At 45.3% G+C, this 27,878-nt stretch overlaps 1 protein-coding gene across 3 annotated transcripts in view; it reads left to right on the top strand.

Annotated features, from left to right (window-relative positions):
* The window catches only part of hdhd2 (haloacid dehalogenase-like hydrolase domain containing 2), a 52,733-nt gene that overhangs the window by 14,356 nt on the left and 10,499 nt on the right, over nt 1-27,878 (top strand). For 2 of the 3 annotated variants that reach the window (XM_070867018.1, XM_070867034.1), the window contains exons 2-4: nt 9,783-9,909; nt 10,684-10,892; nt 12,019-12,103. In XM_070867018.1, the coding sequence (XP_070723119.1) occupies nt 9,809-9,909; nt 10,684-10,892; nt 12,019-12,103 (395 nt within the window). In that variant the 5' untranslated portion in view covers nt 9,783-9,808. Of the gene's footprint in view, nt 1-3,580; nt 3,668-9,782; nt 9,910-10,683; nt 10,893-12,018; nt 12,104-27,878 lie in introns of those variants that run through there. The other variant, XM_070867025.1, reaches the window with a different exon arrangement.

Below are 27,878 nucleotides of genomic sequence, written 5' to 3'. Positions count from 1 at the left end.
GCCTAGTGAATCGTCTCTGTATCCCTTCCAAAGCTAGTATATCCTTCCTTAAGTAAGGTGACCAAAACTGCACGCAGTACTCCAGGTGCGGCCTTACCAATACCTTATACAGTTGCAGCAACACCTCCCTGCTTTTGTACTCCATCCCTTTCGCAATGAAGGCCAACATTCCATTTGCCTTCCTGATTACCTGCTGCACCTGCAAACTAACCTTTTGGGATTCATGCACAAGGAGGCACCGGAGGGACTGGAGTGCATCATCACGCCCGGCAACCAAATTTTAATTTGATTTTACGTTTTTTAAGTTTAATTTGTTTTAATTGCCGGTGCTTTTAGTGTCCCCCTTCCCTTTTATAGGGGGCACTGGGGAAAATTGTGATTTTAGTGCCCAAAAAAAAAACCAAAAAAAGAAAAAAAGAAAGAAAAAAAAAAGGGGGGGAAAAAAAAAAGGGCCTTGTAAATGTCTGGAGTGTCACCCAGGTCGGGTGGCACCGTTTAATGTTTTATGTTTTCGCAGGTAAACTCAAAAGAGTTTCATGCACAAGGACCCTAAAAGAGTTTCATGCACAAGGACCCCCAGGTCCCTCTGCACCACAGCATGTTGTAATTTCTCCCCATTCAAATCATATTCCCTTTTACTGTTTTTTTTCCCAAGGTGGATGACCTCACACTTTCCGACATTGTATTCCATCTGCCAAACCTTAGCCCATTCGCTTAACCTATCCAAATCTCCTTGCAGCCTCTGAGTCCTCTACACAACCCGCTTTCCCACTAATCTTAGTGTCATCTGCAAATTTTGTTGCACTACACTCTGTCCCCTCTTCTAGGTTATCTATGTATATTGTAAACAGTTGTGGTCTCAGTACTGATCCCTGTGGCACACCACTAACCACTGATTTCCAACTGGAAAAGGACCCCATTTATCCCGACTCTCTGCTTTCTGTTCGCCAGCCAATTTTCTATCCATGCTAATACATTTCCTCTGACTCCGCGTACCTTTATCTTCTGCAGTAACCTTTTGTGTGGCACCTTATCGAATGCCTTTTGGAAATCTAAATACACCACATCCATCGATACACCTCTATCCACCATGCTCGTTATATCCTCAAAGAATTCCAGTAAATTAGTTAAACATGATTTCCCCTTCATGAATCCATGTTGCGTCTGCTTGATTGTACTATTCCTATCTAGATGTCCCGCTATTTCTTCCTTAATGATAGTTTCAAGCATTTTCCCCACTACAGATGTTAAACTAACCGGCCTATAGTTACCTGCCTTTTGCCTGCCCCCTTTTTTAAACAGAGGCGTTACATTAGCTGCTCTCCAATCCGTTGGTACCTCCCCAGAGTCCAGAGAATTTTGGTAGATTATAACAAATGCATCTGCTATAACTTCTGCCATCTCTTTTAATACCCTGGGATGCATTTCATCAGGACCAGGGGACTTGTCCACCTTCAGTCCCATTAGTCTGTCCAGCACTACCTCCCTAGTGATAGTGATCATCTCAAGGTCCTCCCTTCCCACATTCCTATGACCAGCAATTTTTGGCATGGTTTTTGTGTCTTCCACTGTGAAGGCGGAAGCAAAATAATTGTTTAAGGTCTCAGCCATTTCCACATTTCCCATTATTAAATCCCCCTTCTCATCTTCTAAGGGACCAACATTTACTTTAGTCACTCTTTTCCGTTTTATATATCTGTAAAAGCTTTTACTATCTGTTTTTATGTTTTGCGCAAGTTTACCTTCGTAATCTATCTTCCCTTTCTTTATTGCTTTTTTAGTCATTCTTTGCTGTTGCTTAAAATCTTCCCAATCCTCTAGTTTCCCACTAACCTTGGCCACCTTATACGCATTGGTCTTTGATTTGATACTTTCCTTTATTTCCTTGGTTATCCACGGCTGGTTATCTCTTCTCTTGCCGCCTTCTTTTTCACTGGAATATATTTTTGTTGCGCATTATGAAAGAGCTCCTTAAAAGTCCTCCACTGTTCCTCAATTGTGCCACCGTTTAGTCCTTGTTTCCAGTCTACTTTAGCCAACTCTGCCCTCATCCCACTGTAGTCCCCTTTGTTTAAGCATAGTACGTTCGTTTCTGACACAACTTCCTCATCCTCAATCTGTATTACAAATTCAACCATATTGTGATCACTCATTCCGAGAGGATCTTTTACGAGGAGATCGTTTATTTTTCCTGTCTCGTTACACAGGACCAGATCCAAAATGGCTTGCTCCCTTGTAGGCTCTGTTACATACTGTTCTAAGAAACAATCCCGTATGCATTCTATGAATTCCTCCTCCAGGCTACCCCCTGCGATTTGATTTGACCAATCGATATGTAGGTTAAAATCCCCCATAACTACTGCCGTTCCTTTTTCACATGCCTCCATTATTCCCTTGATTATTGCCCGCCCCACCGTGAAGTTATTATTTGGGGGCCTATAAACTACGCCGACCAGTGACTTTTTCCCCTTACTATCTCTAATCTCCACCCACAATGATTCAACATTTTGTTCATTGGAGCCAATATCATCCCTCACAAATGCCCTGATATCATCCCTTATTAACAGAGCTACCCCACCTCCCTTCCCTTCCTGCCTAACTTTCCGAATCGTCAGATACCCCTGTATGTTTAATTCCCAGTCCTGGCCACCTTGCAACCATGTCTCTGTAATGGCCACCAAATCATACCCATTTGTAATGATTTGTGCCGTCAACTCATTTACTTTATTTCTAATGCTGCGTGCATTTAGGTAGAGTGTTTTCATCCTAGTTTTTAAACCATGATTTTTAGTTTTTACCCCTCCTGCAGCCCTTTTATATTCAGTGGCCCTTTTTGTTTCTTGCCTTTGGTTTCTCTGCCCTCTACTTTTACTCATCTCTTTTTTCTGTCTTTTGTTTTTGTCTCCTTTTTGTTTCCCTCTGTCTCCCTGTATTGGTTCCCATCCCCCTGCCATATTAGTTTAACTCCTCCCCAACAGCACTAGCAAACACTCCCCCTGGGACATTGGTTCCGTTGCTGCCTAAGTGCAGACCGTCCGGTTTGTACTGGTCCCACCTCCCCCAGAACCTGTTCCAATGCCCCACGAATTTGAATCCCTCCCTGCTGCACCACTGCTCAAGCCACGTATTCATCTGTGCTATCCTGCGATTCCTACTCTGACTAGCACGTGGCACTGGTAGCAATCCCAAGATTACTACTTTTGAGGTCCTACTTTTTAATTTAACTCCTAGCTCCTTAAATTCGTCTCGTAGGACCTTATCCCTTTTTTTAACCTATGTCGTTGGTACCAATGTGCACCACGACAACTGGCTGTTCTCCCTCCCTTTTCAGAATGTCCTGCACTCACTCGGAGACATCTTTGACCCTTGCACCAGGGAGGCAACATACCATCCTGGAGTCTCGATTGCGGCCGCAGAAACGCCTATCTATTCCCCTTATGATTGAATCCCCTATCACTATCGCTCTCCCACTCTTTTTCCTGCCCTCCTGTGCCATGAACTTGGCTGCTGTTGCTCTCCCCTAATGAGTCATCTCCCTCAACAGCACTCAAAGCAGTGTATCTGTTTTGCAGGGGGATGACCAGATGGGACCCCTGCACTACCTTCTTTGTACTACTCTTCTTGCTGGTCTTCCATTCCCTAGCTGGCTGTGGATCCTTCTCATGCGGTAAGACCAACTCACTACACGCGCCACTTATGTCATTCTCCAACAAACTTGCCTTATTTGTTCCTCCTAAACTGAAAATAGACAGTACTACACACTCTGCCTCCTTGAACCCTCACTGTGTTGAGATCAAGGCCGAGTGCACCACCTCTCACTCTAATTTAGCATTTTCCAGGGGGCATTGAACTTTCTACCATTGTCAGTATTTGCTTCTCGTGCAGTCTGCAGGCTTTTAAAGCCTAAACTTGGAGTCTCCTGATTTGCCTTGGCTTCTCACCAACTGTTTCAACCTTGGTGATTTACTGCACTATCAGGCACTGCCTCTCAAGGCCAGAAGAATATCTCCTTTATTTATTTCACTGCCAATTTGATTTGTGAAAAGGAAAAACTTGCATTTATACAGTGCCTCATCAAAATTCTGAAAACACTGCAGGTACAATGGGCTCAATTTTGGCCATGACTTGCTCCAGTTTTTTTGGAGTAAGTTGGTTTTTCTGGCGCAAGTTAAAAAAACATCACTTTTCCCAATAAACTTGCTCCAGAGTAACTCAGTTAGGTACGTTTTTTTTTAGTTGAGTTTTTTTTTCAAAAGGGGGCGTTCCCAGCCACTTACGCCAGTTTTGGCTATTTATGCCACTTTGGCCAGCTAAAACTTACTCCAAATCGACTTAGGTCAGGGTATGTGGCCAGCTCTGAAAAACCTTGCGTGCAGTTAGAAATCGGTGCAGGTAAGTACATTTAAAGCACCAAGACTTACAAAGCACTAAACAAAGCACAAAAATAAGCATTCAATAACAAATAAAAAATACAAGGAAGCTGAGAGGAACTGCACCAAGACTTATAAAGCACTAAACAAAGCCCAAAAAGTAATAAGTAATGAATTAACAAATAAAAAATACAAAGAAGCTGAGAGGACCGCACCTAAAGCACCAAGACTTACTTTTTGTGCTATGTTTAGTGCTTTGTAATAAACATTCAATAAAAAATAAAGAACTGAAGTAAATAATTCAATTGACAAATAAAGAACTGAAGTAAATCCTACCTTCAACTAAACTCGGCAGCGGCCGGCCTGTGCGGGAGGCCATTCAGCCTGGGATAGGGGCAGCAAGACGCACATCGGGAGGCTAGGCTCAACGCGGCATCTGTGAACGGAGGGGGGGAGGCTGAACGCGGCATCGGTGAAGTGGGGGAGAGAGAGATCCACAGTGGGCCCGCCCCGGCCGGTATGGGAGACTATTCGGCCAGGGATAGAGGCGGCGAGCATCGGGTCCTGCTCACGGCCTGCAGGACGCGCTGGGAGGGCGAGGAGCATGCGCGCAGACTCCACTGCGCATGCGGACAGCTGCTGGCACTGTTTTCGGCGTAGGGCTGTAGCTCCGCCCCCCACTCCACTATATACACTGCGCCAGGACCCAGGACACCCGACAGAGCTGCCAGGATGGGGACACATTTTTTCGGTGCCATTTCCAGCACACAAAGTCGGGCGCATCTCGGGTGAGTGCGCCGAAAAAAGGGGTTGGGGAAAATTGAGCCCATAGAGTTACTTTGAAATGCAGTGACTGTTACGTTGGCAAACACGGCATCATTTTACCACCGTTACAGGAATGACCAATTGATCTATTTGTGGCGGTGTTGTTTGACAGAACAATGTTGGGAGAAATACAGGGAGAAATGCTCTTCTTCGAATAGTGTCATGGGATCTTTAATATCCACCAGACCAGGCAGAAGGGGTTTGAATTTAACTGTTGTGTATAAATTGGCTTCTGTGCTTCCTAAATTACAACAGTGACAACACTTCAAGAGAACTTAATTGGCTGTAAAGCACTTTGGGACATCCTGAGGGCGTGAAAAGCGCTATATAAATGCAAGTCCTTTCTTTATCTCATCTGATGGTTGATGCCTGACCGTGCAGCATTCCCTCAGTACTGCACTGAAGTGACAGTCTAGTTTGTGTGCATTAATACCCATTGCCTTGATTTGGGCAATACAGTCCCCACTGGATATAGCATGCATGTTTGTACTCACGTGATTTGCCCGTTCTATGTGTTGGACGATTTATATGAATTTAGTTATGTTCAACATTTTTGTTTGTCCGAACTATTGACTGTAACAAGATGCCACTGTTCTTGCAAATGCACTGTTTCATATTTCAAGGCAAGCTCCAATAAATGCTTTAACATTTAGACGGGAGTACAGTAACTACTCACTGAAAATGTTTGTTACTGCATTCAGTGCAAACTGCAACCCGACTCTGTTAGAGGTTATTAAGTAGAGTAGGCAATTGCCACTTCACGAGGTATGAACTACTCACCGAAACAATGCGTACATAACACGCTGTAAGCACTAACTTTGTAATTGACAATAATAGTAATGGTAAAATGGGTTGCACTGTTTGCCCGATTTAAACGATTAGCCGATTTAAACACGAGTGGTTTAAGTGGTGGGGACTATGCTACCAGCTAAGCCAAACTGATAATGTAGGTGATGGGGATGGTGCATCTTGCATCGTGCACTACAAGTCCTAGTGTCAGTACTTCATCAATGCCCTGACTGAGCTGGCAGCAGCAGGACTGATGTATAGGTGTGTATTTTGTTTCTGTTCTTTCCTGTAACCAGCAATACAATTCACCGTGTACCTCTTGTCATAGTCATAAATATCTTATCTGATTCAGAAATGTCACCTCCTGTCACCAATAGTTGGCAGCTAATTGCAGTGTGTTCTGGAGGCCTGAGAAACCCATTTCTGCTGATTTCTCCATCCCAGGTTAGGGGTATGGCTGTGCTTTTCCTTAATCATATTTAAAAACAAAATCTCTTTCCTCCTGAAGATGATGTGAATGTAATTGATGTTATGGTGTGATTAAACAGCTGACAGTAGCCCTCTGTTACCTCTCCTAAGTGGCCATTATTCATGTGTTTGACCTGGGGGCTGGAAAATTAAAGCCAAGTTTGTCTTTGCCTGATATTCCACGGGTGTGGTGAGGGGGGTCTTGTTATCCTACTGAATGTACAATGGGAGAGCAGGCAGAGGATGGTGACAAGCTTTTGGGGGCAGCCGGAACAGAGGAGGACGCTCCATAGTCCCTCACTGTCACTGGCCTTTTGTGAGGTCAAAAAAGGCCATGTACAAGGGTTGGTGGTGTTCCCTGCATTTTTCTTGTAGCGCGGTGAAGATTATGTCTGTTGTGCCACTTAGTGGACGGAATCCGCATTGTGACTCTGGGAGGAGCTCTTCAACAACAGGGAGAAGACGGTTGAGGAGGATTCTAGCGATGACTTTCCTAGTGGCCGATAGCAGAGAGAGTCCTCTGTAGTTGCTGCAGTCGGACTTGTCACCTTTTTAAAGATGGTCACGATTACAGCAGCTCTGAGATCGCCTGGCATGCTCTCCTCCTTCCAGATAAGAGAGATGAGGTCATGCATGCGCACACTCAGAGGCCGAACTCCAAGCCATCGTCAACACCTTCACTGAGGCATATGAAAGCATGGGCCTTAGCTAAACATCCGTAAGACAAAGGTCCTCCACCAACCTGACCCCGCCACGCAGCACTACCCCCCCCCCCCCCCCCCCCCGGTCATCAAAGTCCACGGCGTGACCTTGGACAACGTGGACCATTTTCCATACCTTGGGAGCCTACTATCAGCAAGGGCAGACATCGATGACAAGGTCCAACATCACCTCCAGTGTGCCAGCTCAGCATTCGGTCACCTGAGGAAGAGAGTGTTTGAAGACCAGAATCTCAAATCTGGCACCAGGCTCATGATCTACAGAGCAGTAGTGATACCTGCCCTCTTATATGGCTCAGAGCTGTGGACTATATACATCAGACACCTCAAAGTGTTGGAAAAGTACCACCAGCGCTGCCTCCGCAAGATCCTGCAAATCCATTGATAGGATAGTTGCACCAATGTCTGTTTCCTCGCCCAGGCCAGTATTCCCAGCATCAAAGCGCTGACCACACTTGGCCAGCTCCGTTGGGCGGGCCACATCATCCGCATGCCTAACATGAGACTGCCTAAGCGAGTGCTCTACTCGGAACTCCTACATGGCAAACAAGCCCCAGGTGAGCAGACAAAACGCTTCAAGGACACCCTCAAAGCCTCCTTGATAAAGTGTAATATCCCCACCGACACCTGGGAGTCCCTGGCCAAAGACCGCCCAAAGTGGAGCAAGAGCATCTGAGAGGGCGCTGAACACCTCGAGTCTCATTGCCGAGAGCATGCAGAAAACAAGCACAGGCAGCGGCAGGAGCATGCGGCGTACTCCAATGATTTTCTATCTCACCTGTGACAGAGACTGTAATTCCTGTATTGGACTGTACAGCCTTCTGAGAACTCACTTTTCAAGTGGAGCAAGTCATGTTCGACTCCGAGGGACTGCCTATGATGATGACAATGGGAAACCGCGAGAACCAGCAAAATCACATCTACATCCGAGCAAGGGTTACCCTATCCCACTCCTACTCTGGCCTCCCTGTCCTTGGCCTCCTACACTGTTCCAACGAAGCTGGACGCAAGCTTGAGGAACAGCCACCTGGCCTCAATATTGAATTCAACAACTTCAGATCATAACCACCGCTACCATTTTCTTGGACAGCAGGTGCAGTTGCCATTAACACCATCTCCTGGGAGATTTCACTTTTCCCTTCTCCGTAACCTAGGAATGGTAAGAATAATGGTAGCACCTCCCCAGCACACCCCCAGCTGGGATTGCTGACACAGCACTGACAGCACAGGGTTCAACTTGGGCCCTTTTCTGATCCCTATGTTTCTGTACAACACTACATAGTGCATATACCCATTGAACCATTGGGAGAGCATTTCTTTGAGTGCACCCTGATAGATATTTCAAGGACGGTTGTCTTCTCTGGCATTTCACAGCCAGTGGTCTGATTGCAATCAATTTCTCTATGGAGATGAAATGACCCTCGGATTCCACCTGAATTTAACAACTTAATGAGGAGCAATAGTGTTGCTTAAAAAGACTTTGGCTTCACACATTAACATCTTTATCCTGGCACCAATAATAATAACACTTTTACCTGCTGAAGTGTGTTGTTGTGACTGGATAACGCTGGAAATTCCATAATGTAAATATTGCTCCATTGAGTATCTCTATGTAATCTTACCAGCCCTACATTTTTACACTTTGAATACATCCTATATCCTCTCACAAGAGACTGGGTAATGGAGTTGGTTAGTACACTGCCCTTTCATATCTGGTTCCAGGATTTGATTCCAACCCAAGCCACATGGACCACAGGTGTGAGAAATGGAAACATGTAAATGGTGTAGTAGAGGGTGTTTTCCTAAATTGGATTTATAGTGTATTATTGGGGCAAAATAAAGCAAGCGTTGCATATTTTACCAGATTGCCTGCATATCCTCACCCACAAACCCACTCCCCTTGGCTGGGGATGATATGTAACTCAAGAAGACACATTAGGGATGATAATGACTTACAAAAGAAAAAAAAAATTAAAATAATTAAAGTACAGATGTGGAACTGTTTAAACATGACAGAAAAATAAAAGCAGAAGAGATAATCCTGCAGATTTTGAACTCGTCATCATATTACGTGAGATACACCTGGTCACTGCTCCCTGTAAGAGCGCTTTGTTCTGTGCGGCCTGTTTCTTTTAATATGTGGTCCCTTTTAAATTTTTGCGCATGCGCGGTATTTACAGTGGAAAAGCCGGTGAGCGGCCTGCACAGGACTTTTCAGATTGCTAAAAATGGTGTGGCTGTTGGTGTGGTTTTGTTCTGTGCTGTTTTTCTTCCGGACAAGTACAAGCGTAGGTGTAGACCTGAGAATCATGTATTCCTTGGACATTTATCACCGTTCCTTCATAACTAGGTCAAAATCCTGGCATTCTCTTCCCAACACAATCGTGAGAGCACTATCACCACAAAGACTGCACTGATTCAAGGAGAAGGCCGACCACCACCTTTCTCAGGACAGCTCGGGATGGGTAATACATGCAGCCTTGTCATCGTCAACCACATGCTGAGAACTAGTAAAAATGTTGTGGAGTGCATCTTTACCCCACATCAGCATCTGATCAGTTGTCCTGTATCCCTACCCATGTCACACAATTTTTTTTTCTCCCTCTCATAGGAACAGGTTTCTCCTGTCAGTAGAGAATGGCAACTCGACGAACATTAAAAGCTGTTCTAATAGATCTCAGCGGAACACTGCATATCGACAATATGGCCATATCCGGTGCCCAGGAAGCACTGCAGAAGTAAGAAAATTCTAATTTATTGATCTGTGTAAATTCTGTGTTTTTTTTAATGTGTGTACGTTTTTTTACTGATACCTAATGTAATGGCACCCCTGGTCCTCCTGGCTCCACATTCACGTTAAGTATTTTTTAAAGTTTCCATTGTGGTGTCGGCCTGCATTGTTTCCTTTAAGGACCGCCAGTTAGGCTGCATGTAGACATGGTTATCCTGAATTCAGCAAGCCCTTGGCCAGCTGGGTTGAGGGCAGCCCAATTTTGGAAAGGGGGGCCTAAATCAGACATATGATCAGGTCTAAATTTGCATATGAAAATAGGGGGCTTAACGTCTGTTTCAGGCCTCGGCCTTGGATACCTATACTGAAGCTTTTACCAATATGGTGGGTGGCACACATCTGGTGCTGAATATGCACGTGCCCACCAAATCCAGGCACCCATTTTACGCTTGTAAAGTGTGCGTGGTATCCAATGAATTTCTAGGCCTAGTTCTCATGAGTGATTTCTTTGTTTAAAAAGAAAATTCCATTCACCAAAATCTTAAGACTATGTTGGTTTCTGAAAAAGTTAGTAGTAAACACTGGGTGTTCCTCTAGATTTGGGATTGACACTGATTTTAATTTGTAAACTAAAAGCTGGAAGATGGCGACTTCCACTTTATACACACACGTACATAGATCCGGCCCTGGTACCACTGTTTTATTTTAATATAGAAGCTCTTTTGTCCAATTAGCTGACAAAGGAGATAACTTCACCTTATGTAATATTTTGCATACTTAGGTTGCGCAGTGCTCCCGTAGCCATGAAGTTTGTGACTAACACCACCAAAGAGTGCAAACGAACACTGTTTGAACGACTGCAGAAACTCAACTTTGACATCCACGAGGACGAGATCTTTACCTCCCTGACTGCGGCCAGGAACCTTGTTGAGCAGAAACAAGTCAGACCCTTACTACTGGTGGATGATAGTGCGCTCGAAGACTTTGAAGGTAAGCTAACGCCCAAGTGCATTGGACTGGGTGGTGCAATGGGTAAGCTACCATCCTTTTACCTCTGGAACCTGGGTTTGAATCCAAAGTGCTATTCTGAAGTAACGGTCAGTGCTAGAACTCATACCTCTGAGTCAGAAGTTTGTGGTTTTAAACTTCACTCCAGAATTTGGCCATATAATCTTGGGATGCAACTATTTGTACTAATTGAATGGCAGCCGGTTCTCTGGCTCTCCATTATCACATGACCTATTGCTGATTGGTCCAATTGGAGGATAAGCCACAGTCTGAAATTTCTCTGGAAAGTGTAAATGGAACCACCCAGCCTACCTTTGCATATTGTAATATGATCCATTGTGACTTCAGAAGTCAGCGAGGACACATCTCAAACACAGAGAGGACACATCCCCCAGCTAAAGTCCCTTCCCCCATTGCAAGTGCATCCTTCCCCCAGCCGAAGTCCATTACCTCAGCGCAAGTACTGCCTCCCTCAGCCAAAGTGCCTTACCCCCACGCAAGATCTGCCTTCCCCCAACGATGTTCCTTACCCCAGTACAAGTGCTGCCTCCCTCAGCCGAAGTCCCTTACCCCAAAGCCCCGCTAGCTGACAATAGCCACTGACCCAAATGACATGGAAATAATGTTAAAAATGTAATGAAATTTATTGACAATAAAAAACAATCAAGTTGCATTGTACAAAACTCTCCAACCATGATTAAAATGAGCATCGCTCACATATGTGTACGTCTGGAGTCACATCAGGAGGGAAGCAACAAAGGTGAAACAGCAGTGTGCACCCGCACTTACACCCCACCTATAAAACCCGGGGCTCGGTGCTCAAGTGGCTGGGTGGGTCCCTCAGGTGACAAAAGCCACAGCTTTTCCTCCTATTGACATGTCCCCAGCGTTTTGACCTCTTTGGACGGCCTATTTTCTTTATGGATATGAATCGGCAACCTTCAAGTACCTGAAGGTTAATATTGGTCCGAGTCCTCAGAGGTTGTACGTATTGAGAAATGCGTGGGTCGTGCAGTAGCTGTCTCTTGTGCTGGGCCAGGTGAGGAATTGGGCAACCCCCGGTTGACAGACTGCTGCGAGGGTTAATTAGAATGGGTTTATTTTTCAGGAATAGACACGAGTGATCCTAATGCTGTGGTTGTTGGATTAGCTCCTCAGCACTTTAATTACACCACGTTGAACAAGGCATTCAGGTACGTGTGCAAGTAAAATAATATTATTTTGCTAAAGGGGAAGGAAAATAGCCTGGTGACACTTGCTGTCTAGGCTTACAAATGAAGAATGGGTGAACATAACATAAGAACATAAGAATTAGGAACAGGAGTAGGCCATCTAGCCCCTCGAGCCTGCTCCGCCATTCAACAAGATCATGGCTGATCTTGCCGTGGACTCAGCTCCACTTACCAGCCCACTCCCCATAACCCTTAATTCCCTTATTGGTTAAAAATCTATCTGTGATTTGAATACATTCAATGAGCTAGCCTCAACTGCTTCCTTGGGCAGAGAATTCCACAGATTCACAACCCTCTGGGAGAAGAAATTCCTTCTCAACTCGGTATTAAATTGGCTACCATGTATTTTGAGACTGTGCAGCATAATTCTAGTCTCCCCGACCAGTGGAAACAACCTCTCTGCCTCTATCTCGTCTATCCCTTTCATTATTTTAAATGTTTCTATAAAATCACCCCTCATCCTTCTGAACTCCAACGAGTAAAGACCCAGTCTACTCAATCTATCATCATAAGGTAACCCCCTCATATCCGGAATCAGCCTAGTGAATTGTCTCTGTACCCCTCTAAAGTTAGTATATCCTTCCTTAAGTAAGGTGACCAAAACTGCATGCAGTACTCCAGGTGCGGCCTCACCAATACCCTGTACAGTTGCATAAGGACCTCCCTGTTTTTGTACTCCATCCCTCTCGCAATGAAGGCCAACATTCCATTCGCCTTCCTGATTACCTGCTGCACCTGCAAACTAACTTTTTGGGATTCATGCACAAGGACCCTCAGGTCCCTCTGCACCGCAGCATATTGTAATTTCTCCCCATTCAAATAATATTTCCTTTTACTGTTTTTTTTTTCCCCCCAAGGTGGATGACCTCACATTTTCCGACATTGTTTTCCATCTGCCAAACCTTAGCCCATTCGCTTAACCTATCTAAATCTCTTTGCAGTCTCTCTGTGTCCTCTACACAACCCGCTTTCCCACTAATCTTTGTGTCATCTGCAAATTTTGTTACACTACACTGAGGGACTGTTGGAGCCCATGGTTACTGAGGGACTGTTTGAGCCCATGGAACCATAGTCCAGCAAGAGTCATTGCCTTCAGGAGCAAATAAGGAAAGGAAGGGCACTTTCAGTAACTGACACATGAGCCACATCTTAAACTAAGCCATTAGAGGGACTTCAGGTATAAGCAGAGAAAATGACAGATCTTACATAAGAACATAAGAAATAGGAACAGGAGTAGGTCATACGGCCCCTCGAGCCTGCTCCACCATTTAATACGATCATGGCTCATCCGATCATGGACTCAGGTCCACTTCCCCGTCCACTCCCCATAACTCCTTATTCCCTTATCGTTTAAGAAACTCTATTTCTGTCTTAAATTTATTCAATGTCACAGCTTCCACAGCTCTCTGACACATTGAGTTCCACAGATCCACAACCTTCTGAGAGAAGAAATTTCTCCTCATCTCAATTTTAAATGGGCGGCCCCTTAATCTAAGATCATGCGCTCTAGTTCTAGTCTCCCCTATCAGTGGAAACATCCTCTCTGCATCCACCCCGTCAAGCCCCCTCATAATCTTACATGTTTCGATAAGATCACCTCTCATTCTTCTGAATTCCAATGAGTATAGGCCCAACCCTTTCCTCATAAGACAACCCACTCATCTCCGGAATCAACCTTGTGAACCTTCTCTGAACTGTCTCCAAAGCAAGTATATCCTTACGTAAATATGGAAACCAAAACTGCACGCAGTATTCCAGGTGTGGCCTCACCAATACCCTGTACAACTGTAGCAAGACTTCCCTGCTTTTATACTCCATCCCCTTTGTGATAAAGGCCAAGATTCCATTGGCCTTCCTGATCACTTGCTGTACCTGCATACTATCCTTTTGTGTTTCTTGCACAAGCACCCCAGGTCCCGCTGTACTGCAGCACTTTGCAATCTTTCTCCATTTACATAATAACCTGCTCTTTGATTTTTTCTTCCAAAGTGCATGACCTCACACTTTCCAACATTATACTCCATCTGCTATATTTTTGCCCACTCACTTAGCCTGTCAATGTCCTTTTGCGGATTTTTTATGTCCTCCTCACACATTGCTTTTCCTCTTCATGGCAAGGAAAATAAATAACTCAAATGGCAGGAGATACCTCACTTATTTTCAAAACAGATGGATGTGTATTTTGCACTGAAGGATTGTTTCTGTAGACACCCCGACCCCTTTAAAGCTAAAGGCACTTAACTTATTAACTCATCCATTTTTTGTAAAGCTTAACTCAATCTAGTGCCTCTCAAGATGAAGAATGAGATCCAGTGGCCAAATCAGGCATTTCCCAGATCACGGTTAGATGGCAACTAAAGTTCCCGTAGTGTGCACTAACAAGGTGCTTCATTTTGAAACTCTTGAGTTGGATGCCTACAGAGTGATATTTTTCTTCCACTCGTTCCCTCATTCCACTGTGACAAATGTGGAAGCTAGTTTGATCTCTGTTGCCTTCAAGGCTCATTGGTGAAATGTGTCATAGAAACATAGAAAATAGGTGCAGGAGTAGGCCATTCGGCCCTTTGAGCCTGCACCAGCATTCAATAAGATAATGGCTGATCATTCTCCTCGGTACCCCTTTCCTGCTTTCTCTCTATACCTCTAAATCACTTTAGCCGTAAGGGCCATATCTAACTCCCTCTTGAATATATCCAATGAACTGGCATCAACAACTCTCTGTGGTAGAGAATTCCACAGGTTAACAACTCTCTGAGTGAAGAAGTTTCTCCTCATCTCAGTCCTAAATGGCTTACCCCTTATCCTTAGACTGTGACCCCTGGTTCTGGACTTTCCCAACATCAGGAACGTTCTTCCTGCATCTAACCTGTCCAGTTCTGTCTGAATTTTATATGTTTCTATGAGATCCCCTCTCATTCTTCTAAACTCCAATGTATACAGGCCCAGTCGATCCACTCTCTCCTCATATGTCAGTCCTGCCATCCCGGGAATCAGTCTGGTGAACCTTCGCTGCACTCCCTCAATAGCAAGAATGTCCTTCCTCAGATTAGGAGACCAAAACTGAACACAATATTCCAGGTGAGGCCTCACCAAGGCCCTGTACAATTGCAGTAAGACCTCCCTGCTCCTATACTCAAATCTCCTAGCTATGAAGGCCAACATACCATTTGCCTTCTTCACCGCCTGCATGCCGACTTTCAATGACTAATGTACCATGACACCCAGGTCTCATTGCATCTCCCCTTTTCCTAATCTGCCACCATTCAGATAATATTCTGCTTTCCTGTTTTTGCCCCCAAAGTGGATAACCTCACATTTATCCACATTATACTGCATCTGCCATGCATTTGCTCACTCACCTAACCTGTCCAAGTCACCCTGCAGCCTCTCAGCATCCTCCTCACAGCTCACACCGCCACCCAGCTTAGTGTTATCTGCAAACTTGGAGATATTACATTCAATTCCTTCATCTAAATCTTTGATGTATATTGTAAATAGCTGGGGTCCCAGCACTGAGCCCTGCAGCACCCCATTAGTCACTGCCTGCCATTCAGAAAAGGACCCATTTATCCTGATTCTCTGCTTCCTGTCTGCTAATCAGTTCTCTATACATGCCAATACATTACCCCCAATACCATGTGCTTTAATTTTGCACACCAATCTCTTGTGTGGGACCTTGTCAAAAGCCTTTTGAAAGTCCAAATACACCTCATCCATTGGTTCTCCCTTGTCCACTCTACTAGTTACATCCTCAAAAAAATTCTAGAATTGTCAAGCATGATTTCCCTTTCATTATTCCATGCTGACTTGGACCAATCCTGTGACTGCTTTACAAATGCGCTGCTATTTCATCTTTAATAATTGATTCCAACATTTTCCCCACTACTGATATCAGGCTAGCCAGTCTATAATTCCTCATTTTCTCTCTCCCTCCTTTTTTAAAAAGTGGTGTTACATTAGCTATCCTCTGGTCCACCGGAACTGATCCAGAGTCGATGGACTGTTGGAAAATGTTCACCAATGCATCCACTATTTCTAGGGCCGCTTCCTTAAATACTCTGGAATGCAGACTATCAAGCCCCGGGGATTTATCGGCCTTCAATCCCATCAATTTCCCTAACATTTCCTGCCTAATAAGGATATCCTTCAGTTCCTCCTCCTCACTAGACCCACTGTCCCCGAGTACCTTCGGAAGGTTATTTGTGTCTTCCTTCGTGAAGACAGAACCAAAGTATTTGTTCAATTGGTCTGCCATTTCTTTGTTCCCCATTATAAATTCACCTGAATCTGACTGCAAGGGACCTACGTTTGTCTTCACTAATCTTTTTCTCTTCACATATCTATAGAAGCTTTTGCAGTCAGTTTTTATGTTCCCAGCAAGCTTCCTCTCATACTCTATTTTCCACCTCCTAATTAAAACCTTTGTCCTCCTCTGCTGCATTCTAAATTTCTCCCAGGCCTCAGGTTTGTTGCTTTTCCTGGCCAATTTATATGCCTCTTCCTTGGATTTAACACTATCCCTAATTTCCCTTGTTAGCCACGGTTGAGCCACCTTCCCCATTTTATTTTTACTCCAGACAGGGATGTACAATTGTTGAAGTTCATCCATGTGATCTTTAAATGTTTGCCATTGCCGATCCACCGTCAACACTTTAAGTATCATTTGCCAGTCTATTCGAGCCAATTCATGTCTCATACCATTGAATTTACCTTTCCTTAAGTTCAGGACCCTAGTCTCTGAATTAACTGTGTCACTCTCCATCTTAATAAAGAATTCTACCATATTATGGTCACTCTTCCCCAATGGGCCTCACACAACAATATTGCTTATTAGTCCTTTCTCATTTCACATCACCCTGTCTAGGATGGCCAGCCCTCTGGTCCCTCGACGTATTGGTCCAGAAAACCATCCCTAATACACTCCAGGAAATCCTCCAGTTTGGTTAGCCCAATCTATATGTAGATTAAAGTCGGCCCTGATAACTGCTGTACCTGTATTGCACGCATCCCTAATTTCCTGTTTGATGCTGTCCCCAATCTCACTGCTACTGTTTGGTGGTCTGTACACAACTCCCGGTTTCTGCCCTTTGGTATTCCGCAGCTCTACCCATACAAATTCCACATCATCCAAGCTAATGTCCTTCCTTACTATTGCGTTAATTTCCTCTTTAACCAGCAATGCTACCCCACCTCCTTTTCCTTTCTGTCTATCCTTCCTGAATGTTGAATACCCTTAGGTGTTGAGTTCCCAGCCTTGGTCACCCTGGAGCCATGTCTCCGTAATCCCATGTATCTGTAAAGCATGCACTCCCATGTTCTGCCACCAGGGAGCTCATCCCCTGAAGTCCCAAGGGATCCCAGCAGTCCTTGGGAGCACTGTATATAAGCAGGCCCCAAAGGCCTGTTCCTCACTCTGAAGTGTCTTTTAAAGACTGAGGTCACTGTTACTTTAACCTCCCTGTGTGCAGCCTCATCTGTGTTAGGAACACAATAACTCGCGACAAGAATACGAATCCAACGCAAACATGCAGAAAACTGTGGGCATCCTGGAGAAGTTCTCGGAGGGTGAAGACTGGGAAGCCTATGTCGAACGGCTAGACCAGTACTTTGTAGCAAACGAGCTGGAAGGAGGAGGAAGCGCTGCAAAAAGGAGAGCGGTTCTCCTCACAGTCTGCGGGGCACCGACCTACAGCCTCATGAAGAATCGTCTGGCTCCGGTGAAACCCACAGATAAGTCGTATGAGGAGCCGAGTACACTGGTTCAGGAGCATTTTAACCCAAGGGAGAGCGTGCTGATGGCAAGGTATCGGTTCTACATGTGCCAGCGATCTGAAGGTCAGGAAGTGGCGATCTACGTCACCGAGCTAAGACGACTTGCAGGACAATGTGAGTTTGATGGCTACCTGGAGCAGTGACTTTCTTGTACTGGACATTGGCCACAAGACCATCCCACGAAAACTTTTCACTGTAGAGACACCGACCCTCAGTAAGGCCATTGCGATATCACAGGCGTTTATGTCCACCAGTGATAACACCAAACAAATCTCTCAGCACACAAGTGCTAGCAATGTTCATAAATTAACTGGAACTGTGTTTGCGAGCAGAAATGTACAGGGCAGAACCCACAAGTCTGCAACTGCCAGCAGGCCTCAGGTGACCCAGATGTCTGAGTCCCCAACAAAGGATGAATGCAAGGCAATTCATACCTTGTTGATGTTGTGGAGGCTTCCATTCAAAAAGGGTATGTTTGCAAGAGCTGTGGAACAATGGGGCACCTCCAACGAGCTTGCAAACGAGCTGCAAGCTCTGCAAAACCTGCTAACCACCACATGGCAGAGGAAGATTGGCCCATGGTGAATCAAAGCAATTTCGAGCCTGAGAGAGGAGACAGATGCTGAAGTGCACACATTTTCGACGTAAAATTGAATGGCTTACCCGTAGCCACGGAACTGGACACTGGCGCCAGCCAATCCATCATGAGTAAAAAGATGTTTGAGAGACTGTGGTGCAGCAAGGTACTCAGAAAGCCCTGAGCCCCATTGACACGAAACTGAGAACGTACACCAAGGAGCTTATCACTGTCCTGGGCAGCGCCATGGTTAAGGTCACCTACGAGGACACGGTGCATGAACTGCCACTCTGAATTGTCCCGGGCGATGGCCCCACACTGCTTGGAAGGAGCTGGCTGGGCAAAATCCGCTGGAACTGGGATGACATCCGAGCGCTATCACATGTCGATGAGGCCTCATGTACCCAGGTTCTTAACAAATTTCCTTCCCTTTTTGAGCCGAGCATTGGAAACTTTTCCGGGGCGAAGGTGCGGATCCACTTGGTCCCAGAGGCACGACCCATTCACCACAAGGCGTGAGCTGTAGCTCACATGATGAGGTAGAGAGTGGAATCAAGCTGGACAGGCTGCAACGCGAGGGCATCATCTCCCCAGTGGAATTCAGCGAGTGGGCCAGCCCGATTGTTCCAGTACTCAAAAGTGATGGCACGGTCAGGATTTGCGGCGATTATAAAGTAACTATTAATCGTTTCTCGCTATAGGACCAATACCCACTACCTAAGGCAGATGACCTATTTGCGACACTGGCAGGAGGCAAGACGTTCACCAAGCTCGACCTGACTTCGGCCTACATGATGCAGGAGCTGGAGGAGTCTTCGAAGGGCCTCACCTGCATCAACACGCACAAGGGACTGTTCATCTGCAACAGATGCCCGCTTGGAATTCGGTCGGCTGCAGCGATCATCCAGAGAAACATGGAGAGCCTAGTCAAGTCGGTACCACACACTGTGGTCTTTCAGGACGACATATTGGTCACGGGTCGGGACACCGTCGAGCACCTACAAAACCTGGAAGAGGTATTCCAATGACTGGATCGCGTAGGGCTGCGGCTGAAGAGGTCAAAATGCGTCTTCATGGCAACAGAAGTGGAGTTTTTGGGGAGAAAGATCGCAGCGAATAGCATTCAGCCCATAGACGCCAAGACAGAGGCTATCAGGAACGCGCCCAGGCCACAGAACGTCACAGAGCTGCGGTCGTTTCTGGGACTCCTCAACTATTTTGGTAACTTCCTACCGGTGTTAAGCACCCTTTTAGAGCCCCTACATGTGTTATTGCGCAAAGGTGAGAACTGGGTATGGGGAAAAAAAACAAGTAATTGCTCTCGAGAAAGCCAGAAACATTTTATGCTCCAACAAGCTGCTTGTATTGTATAACCCGTGTAAAAGACTCGTACTAGCATGTGACGCGTCGTCGTACGGAGTCGGGTGTGTATTACAACAAGCTAACATTGCGGGGAAGTTGCAACCTGTCGCCTATGCTTCCAGGAGTTTGTCGAAAGCCGAGAGGGCCTGCAGCATGATTGAGAAAGAAGCATTAGCGTGTGTGTTCGGGGTAAAAAAAATGCATCAGTTCCTGTTTGGCCTCAAATTTGAGCTGGAAACCGATCACAAGCCCCTCACATCCCTGTTCGCTGAAAACAAGGGGATAAATACTAATGCCTCAGCCCGCATACAAAGGTGGGCACTCGTTCTATCAGCGTATAACTATACCATCCACCACAGGCCAGGCACCAAGAACTGTGCGGATGCTCTCAGTCGGCTACCATTGCCCACCACGGGGGTGGAAATGACGCAGCCTGCAAACTTGTTGATGGTGGCGCAGCCCGCAGACTTGTTGATGGTCATTTGAAAATGATAAATCACCTGTCACGGCCCACCAGATTAGGACTTGGACCAGCCAAGTAAAAAAACTGTGTACTACATGGGAGCTGAGCCAGCATCCCCATTGAAATGCAAGAGCCAATCAAGCCATTCCAGCGGCGAAAGTACGAGCTGTCCATTCTGGCAGACTGCCTGTTGTGGGGTAACTGCGTAGTGCTACCAAAAAAGGGCAGGGAGTCGTTCATCTCGGATCTCCAAAGCACACACCCGGGTATTGTAATGATGAAAGCGATAGCCAGATCCCACGTGTGGTGGCCCGGTATCAACTCTGACTTAGAGTCCTGTGTACGGCAATGCAGCGTATGTGCTCAGTTGAGCAACGCGCCCAGAGAGGCACCACTAAGTTTGTGGTCCTGGCCCTCCAGACCATGGCCGAGGATCCATGTTGACTCTGCGGGCCCGTTTCTCGGTAAAACGTTCCTGGTGGTGGTGGATGCTTTTTCAAAATGGATTGAATGTGAAATAATGTCGGGAAGCACCGCCACCGCCACCATTGAAAGCCTGAGGGCCATGTTTGCCACCCACGGCCTGCCTGACATACTGGTCAGTGACAACGGGCCATGTTTCACCAGTGCCGAATTTAAAGAATTCATGACCTGCAATGGGATCAAACATGTCACCTCGGCCCCATTTAAACCAGCCTTCAATGGGCAGGCAGAGCGGGCAGTACAAACTATCAAACAGAGCTTAAACGAGTCACAGAAGGCTCACTCCAAACCCGCCTGTCCCGAGTACTGCTCAGCTACCGCACGAGACCCCACTCACTCACACAGGTGCCCCCAGCTGAGCTACTCATGAAAAGGACACTTAAAACCAGACTCTCGCTGGTTCACCCCAACCTGCATGATCAGGTAGAGAGCAGGCGGCAGCAACAAAATGTAAACGATGGTCGTGCCACTGTGTCACGGGAAATTGATCTGAATGACCCTGTGTATGTGCTAAACTATGGACATGGTCTCAAGTGGATCACGTACACGGTGATAGCTAAAGAAGGGAGTAGGGTGTTTGTAGTCAAATTGGACAATGGACAAATTTGCAGAAAGTACCTGGACCAAACAAGGCTGCAGTTCACAGACTGCCCTGAACAACCCACAGCAGACACCACCTTTTTCGAGCCCACAACACACACCCAAAGGATCAACGACACCACGCCGGACCAGGAAATCGAACCCATCACGCCCAACAAGGCCAGGCTCACCTAGCAGCCCTGCAGGGCCAACAACACACGAGCCCAGCGAGGGCACAGCCAACACACCAGAACAGACATTTGTACCGAAGCGGTCCACCAGGGAAAGAAAGGCTCCCGACAGCCTCACCTTGTGAATAGTTTTCACTTTGACTTTGGGGGGGAAGTGATGTTGTGTATCTGTAAAGCATGCACTCCCATGTTCCGTCACCAGGGAGCTCATCCCCTGAAGTCCCAAGGGATCCCAGCATCCTTTGGGAGCACTGGATATAAGCCGGCCCCTAAGGCCTGTTCCTCACTCTTATTAAAGACTGAGGTCACTGTTACTTTAACATCCCTGTGTGTAGCCTCATCTGTGTTAGGGCCACAATACCAATTACATCATATTCATTAATAGCTGCCTGCGCAATTAATTATTACGAGTATTCCTCGCATTGAGGCACAGAGCCTTCAGGCTTGTCTTTTTAACACACTTTGTCCCTTTAGAATTGTGCTTTAACGTGGCCCTTTTTGATTTTTGCCTTAGGTTTCTCTGCCCTTCACTTTTACTTTTCTTCTTTCTATCTTTTGCTTCTGTCCCCATTTTACTTCCTGCATAGGTTCCCATCCATCTGCCATATTAGTTTAACCCCTCCCCAACAGCACTAGCAAACGCTCCCCCTTGGACATTGGTTCCGGTCCTGCCCAGGTGCAGACCGTCCGGTTTGTACTGGTCCCACCTTCCCCCAGAACCGGTTCCAATGTCCCAGGAATTATAATCATAGGTGAAATGAGTCATAGAAACATAGAAATTAGGTGCAGGTATAGGCCATTCGGCCCTTCGAGCCTGCACCACCATTCAATATGATCATGGCTGATCATGCAACTTTAGTACCCCATTCCTGCTTTCTCTCCATACCCCTTGATCCCTTTAGCCGTAAGGGCCACATCTAACTCCCTTTTGAATATATCTAACGAACTGGCATCAACAACTTTCTGTGGTAGAGACTTCCACAGGTTCACAATTCTCTGAGTGAAGAAGTTTCTCCTCATCTCAGTCCTAAATGGCTTACCCCTTATCCTTAGACTGTGACCCCTGGTTCTGGACTTCCCCAACATCGGGAACATTCTTCCTGCATCTAACCTGTCCAATCCCGTCAGAATTTTATATATTTCTGTGAGATCCCCTCTCATTCTTCTAAATTCCAGTGAATATAAGCCTAGTCGATCCAGTCTTTCTTCATATGTCAGTCCTGCCATCCCGGGAATCAGTCTGGTGAACCTTTGCTGCACTCCCTCAATAGCAAGAATGTCCTTCCTCAGATTAGGAGAACAAAACTGAACACAATATTCAAGATGTGGCCTCACCTAGGCCCTGTACAACTGCAGTAAGATCTCCCTGCTCCTATACTCAAATCCTCTCGCTATGGGTAGTCTCGGCCCAATTCCTACTAGGATTTGGCCCATAACACAAAACTACTCAGTACTAAGTTGACAATCTTACTGACCTCACACAATGACGTGCAGGAAAAGAAAAAATGACCCACTCTGACCTTTCCATCCTCGGTCTCCTACTCTGTTCCAATGAAGCTCAATGAAAGCACCTCATCTTTCATTTAGATACTTTACAGACTTCTGGACTCGACGAGTTCAACGATTTCCGACCTTGACCATTGCCCATATTTTTCTCTGATGTATGTTTTCTCTCTCTCTCTTTCCCGTGGCAGCTGTTAATTACTCCAACATTCACACCCTATCTAAATAAATCTTTTTCTAACTTCTGCTATTACCATCTCAAGTTGGCCCATCATCCCTTTTGTCTCTCAAATCTCTCCTGTCTTCCACCCTATCACAGACCTTCCCTTTTGTTCTTTCCTCCCTCCCCCTTTCAGTGCTCCTTAAGAATTTGTTCATTCCGCACATTCGCCAGTTCTGATGAAGGCTCATCGACCTGAAATGATAACTCTGTTTCTCTCCACAGATGCTGCCTGACCTGCTGAGTTTTCCAGCATTTTCAGTTTTTATTTATGGAAAACCAGTCTTATGCAGCAGGGTGAGAGTTAAAACTAGAGACAAGATTCAATACAGTTTATGAAATCTTGAGGCAGGAACTGCTTCATTTTCTCTCCAGATTGTATTTTCTTGATCATTTATGTCTGGTTTCCAATCCAACGAATGAGATGCGGGCGGTGGGAGGGGGGGCATTCGTCTGTTAGGTGCCCTGAATTCATAAAACAATTCTTTATGATTTTTGTCAAGCACAGTGCACAGAGATCTCTGCCTAAGAAGTTTGGATTATTTTTTGTTTTCTCCTTTTCTGTGATAGGATGCACGGAGGAGAATGTTAAGCACATACATTTTAAGAGCATAAGAAATAGGAGCAAGTGTAGGCCATTCGGCCCCTTGAGCCTGCTCTGCCATTCAATAAGATCATGGCTGATCTGATCAGCTCCACTTCCCTGCCCACTCTCCATAACCTTTTATTCCCTTATCGCTCAAAAATCTGACTATCTCCACCTTAAATATATTCAATGACCCAGCCTCCACAGCTCTCTGGGGCAGAGAATTCCATAGATTTACAACTTTCTGAGAAGAAATTTCTTCTTGTCTCAGTTTTAAATGGGCGGCCCCTTATTCTAAGACTATGTCCCCTAGTTTTAGTTTCCCCTATGAGTGGAAATATCCTCTCATCCACCTAGTCGAGCCCCCTCATTATTTTATACATTTCAATAAGATCACCTCTCATTCTTCTGAACTCCAATGATTATAGGCCCAACTTACTCAACCTATCTTCATAAGTCAACCACCTCATCTCCGGAATCAACCTAGTGAACCTTCTCTGAAGAGCCTCTAATGCAAGTATATCCTTCCTTAAATACGGAGACCAAAACTGTACGCAGTACTCTGGGTGTGGCCTCACCAATACCCTGTACAGTTGTAGCAGGACTCCTCTGCTTTTATACTCCATCCCCCTTGCAATAAAGGCCAACATTCCATTTGCCTTCCTGATTACTTGCTGTACCTACATACTAATTTTCTGTGTTTCATGCACAGGGACTGCCAGGTCCTTCTGTACTTACAGCATTTTGCAATTTTTCTCCATTTAAATTAGAATTTGCTTTTCTATTTTTTTTCTGCCAAAGTGGATAACCTCACATTTTCCTACATTATATTCCATCTGCCAAATTTTGGCCCACTCACTTAGCCTGTCTATATCCCTTTGCAGACTTTTTGTATCCTCCTCATAATTTGCTTTCCCACCCATCTTTGTATCATCAGCAAACTTGGCTACATTACACTCGGTCCCTTCATCCAAGTCATTAATATAGATTGTAAATAGTTGAGGACCCAGCACCGATCCCTGCGGCACCCCATTAGTCACAGTTTGTCAACCAGAAAATGACCCATTTATCCTGACTCTCTGTTTACTGTTAATTAGCCAATCCTCTCTCCATGCTAATATATTACCCCCAACCCTGTGAGCTTTTATCTTGTACAGTAACCTCTTTTGTGGTTCTTATCGAATTCCTTCTGGAAATCCAAATACACCACATCCACTGGTTCCCCATTATCCACCTTGCTCGTTACATCCTCAAAGAACTCCAGCACATTTGTCAAATATGATTTCCCTGTCAGAAAACCATGCTGAGTCTGCTTGATTGAATTACGCTTTTCCAAATGTCTCGCTACTGCTTCCTTAATAATGGTCTTCAGCATTTTCCCAACGACAGATGTTAGGCTATAGTTTCCTGCTTTTTGTCTGCCTCCTTTTTTAGATAGGGGCATTACATTTGTGGTTTTTCAATCTGCTGGGACTGCCCCAGAATCCAGGGAACTTTGGTAAATTATAACCCATAAGAACATGAGAAATAGGAACAGGAGTAGGCCATATGACCCCTCAAGCCTGCTCCGCCATTCAATAAGATCGTGGCTGATCTGATCATGGACTCAGCTCCACTTCCCCGTCCGCTCCCTATAACTCCTTATCCCCTCATCGTTTAAGAAACTGTCTATTTCTGTCTTAAATTTATTCAATGTCCCAGCTTCCACAGCTCTCCGAGGCAGCGAATTCCACAGATTTACAACCCTCTAAAAGAAGAAATTCCTCCTCATCTCTGTTTTAAATGGCGGCCCCTTATTCTAAGATCATGCCCTCTAGTTCTAGTCTTCCCCCATCAGTGGAAACATCCTCTCTGCATCCAACTTGTCAAGCCCCCTTATAAACTTATACGTTTCGATAAGATCACCTCTCATTCTTCTTAATTCCAATGAGTAGAGGCCCAACCTACTCAATCTTTCCTCATAAGTCAACACCCTCATCCCCGGAATCAACCTAGTGAACCTTCTCGGAACTGCTTCCAAAGCAAGTTTATCCTTTCGTAAATATGGAAACCAAAACTGGACGCAATATTCCAGGTATGGCCTCACCAATACCCTGTACAGTTGTAGCAGGATTTCTCTGCTTTTATACTCTATCCCACTTGCAATAAAAGTCAACATTCCATTTGCGTTCCTGATTACTTGCTGTATCTGCATACTAACTTTTTGTGTTTCATGCACAAGGACCCCAGGTCCCTCTGCAGCACTTTGCAATTTTTCTCCATTTTAATTATAATTTGCTTTTCTATTTTTCTGCCTCACATTTTCCAATATTCTACTCCATCTGCCAAATGTTTGCCCACTAAAGTCTCAAAAAGTAATTTCCAGGCTCAGATTAGGGCAGGATTGTGCTCAATTGTTATGCCTCATGCAGTTGAGAAAAATGAACTTCCTTCCCCTCCTCTCTATTTCACCCTGAGGAAGATCTGCCTATCTCCTTGTTCAGCTGGATTTCCCTGTCTCTACCTCTTCCCCAAATGTTTGTGAGAGTCTCATTCTTGATCCTTTCTTTCTCTGATTTTGTTTGTCATGAAATTTTCCTTCTTTGTAATATATCTATCCTCTCATCTGGTCTGGCTACCTCTGTTGCCAAAAGTACAGTTGGACAGTGTTAGATCTCTTAATTCCCAATGAAATATGAACTCTGGTTGTAGTTTTAATGTAACTTTATTCTGGCAGCAGCAACAAGCTTCTGGCTTTAAGCCAGGCCTTTGTCCTTCTGAGACCACATGGCCAAAATGGCTGTACTTATACCTGGTTCAATTTACAGAAAAGAACTCGCCTTCTTTGACCTTATTGGCTCATTTGATAGTCTGTTAACCTTTAATTGGCTCGCTACCCAAGGTCCTAAAATGTCAAGTTGATTGATGACTTAATGCAATGTGGTCTGTGTTTTCTCAAAAACTGCAGCCAGGCTGCAGAGCTTGAATTCTCTAACAGACAGCCTGCTACCAATTCCCTCTAGTCGGAGGCCAGGCGGCACCAGAGACTGCCAAGTATGGCTTTCCTTCCCCTCAGTAGGTAGATGCCACAGTGTCTGTTCACCAACTGTTCACCCAGCATAGTCCAGATCAGAAAATGATCAGAGCGGCAATTGCAGCTACATTCATCCCTCGCACCACGATTATGAGCACCAGTGCTCTAGAGGTCAATGCTGCCATCACCACTTCGCATTCACATTTCTTGCATTTACCTCAGCATGGCCCCTTTTAACAGGAACGCATGATGAGAGTTATTAAATAGAATAACAATTTGTATTTATTTAGCGCCTTTAACATAGTAAAGCGCTTCACAGAAGTGTCATAAAGCAAAGTTTGACACTAAGCCACATAAGGAGAAATTAGGGCTGATGACCAAAAGCTTGGTCGAAGAGGTGCGTATTAAAGGAGGACAGCGAGGTGGGGGTGGGAGGAGAGGCGGTAGGGGGGGAGGCGGTGGGGCTGGAGGAGATTAAGAGATAGGAAGGTGCGAGGCAATGGAAGGATTTGAAAATAAGGATGAAAATTTTAGAATCAAGGCGTTGCTTAACCACCGAGTGTTGAGATGACAACCTCTAAGCTCCAATGATTGATCTGTCTCCTCAACTCCAAAGAATGCATCTTTTATGAAATATACAACCCGAAAGTTGTAAAAGTCCTTGCACCATTTGATAACTGCCTTATCTTTTTGGATCAGTGTTACATATTGGATGCTGGCATTCAATCAGAAGACGAGGGTGCTGTGTACGTGGAATTGGTGCTTGGTGCAGCCTGGCATGGACTATCTGGAAGAGCTTATCCCACAGATCTTATCAGATACAATATCTGGCCCAACACATCCATTGAGGGCAAGCTTATTTACAGCATTTTTTTCTGCCTGTAAATAGGTGATATTTACACATATCAGATAGGATTTACACATTGGATCATTGGGTTTATATTGTCTGTGATAAAAAGAAAAACTGCTGAAAATACAAAATAAGGA

This window comes from Pristiophorus japonicus, chromosome 2 (genome assembly GCF_044704955.1).
Source record: "Pristiophorus japonicus isolate sPriJap1 chromosome 2, sPriJap1.hap1, whole genome shotgun sequence".
Classification (NCBI taxonomy): Eukaryota; Metazoa; Chordata; class Chondrichthyes; family Pristiophoridae; genus Pristiophorus; species Pristiophorus japonicus.
The sequence above is the reverse complement of the archived record's forward strand: the minus strand, read 5'-3'. Positions and strand labels throughout refer to the sequence as shown.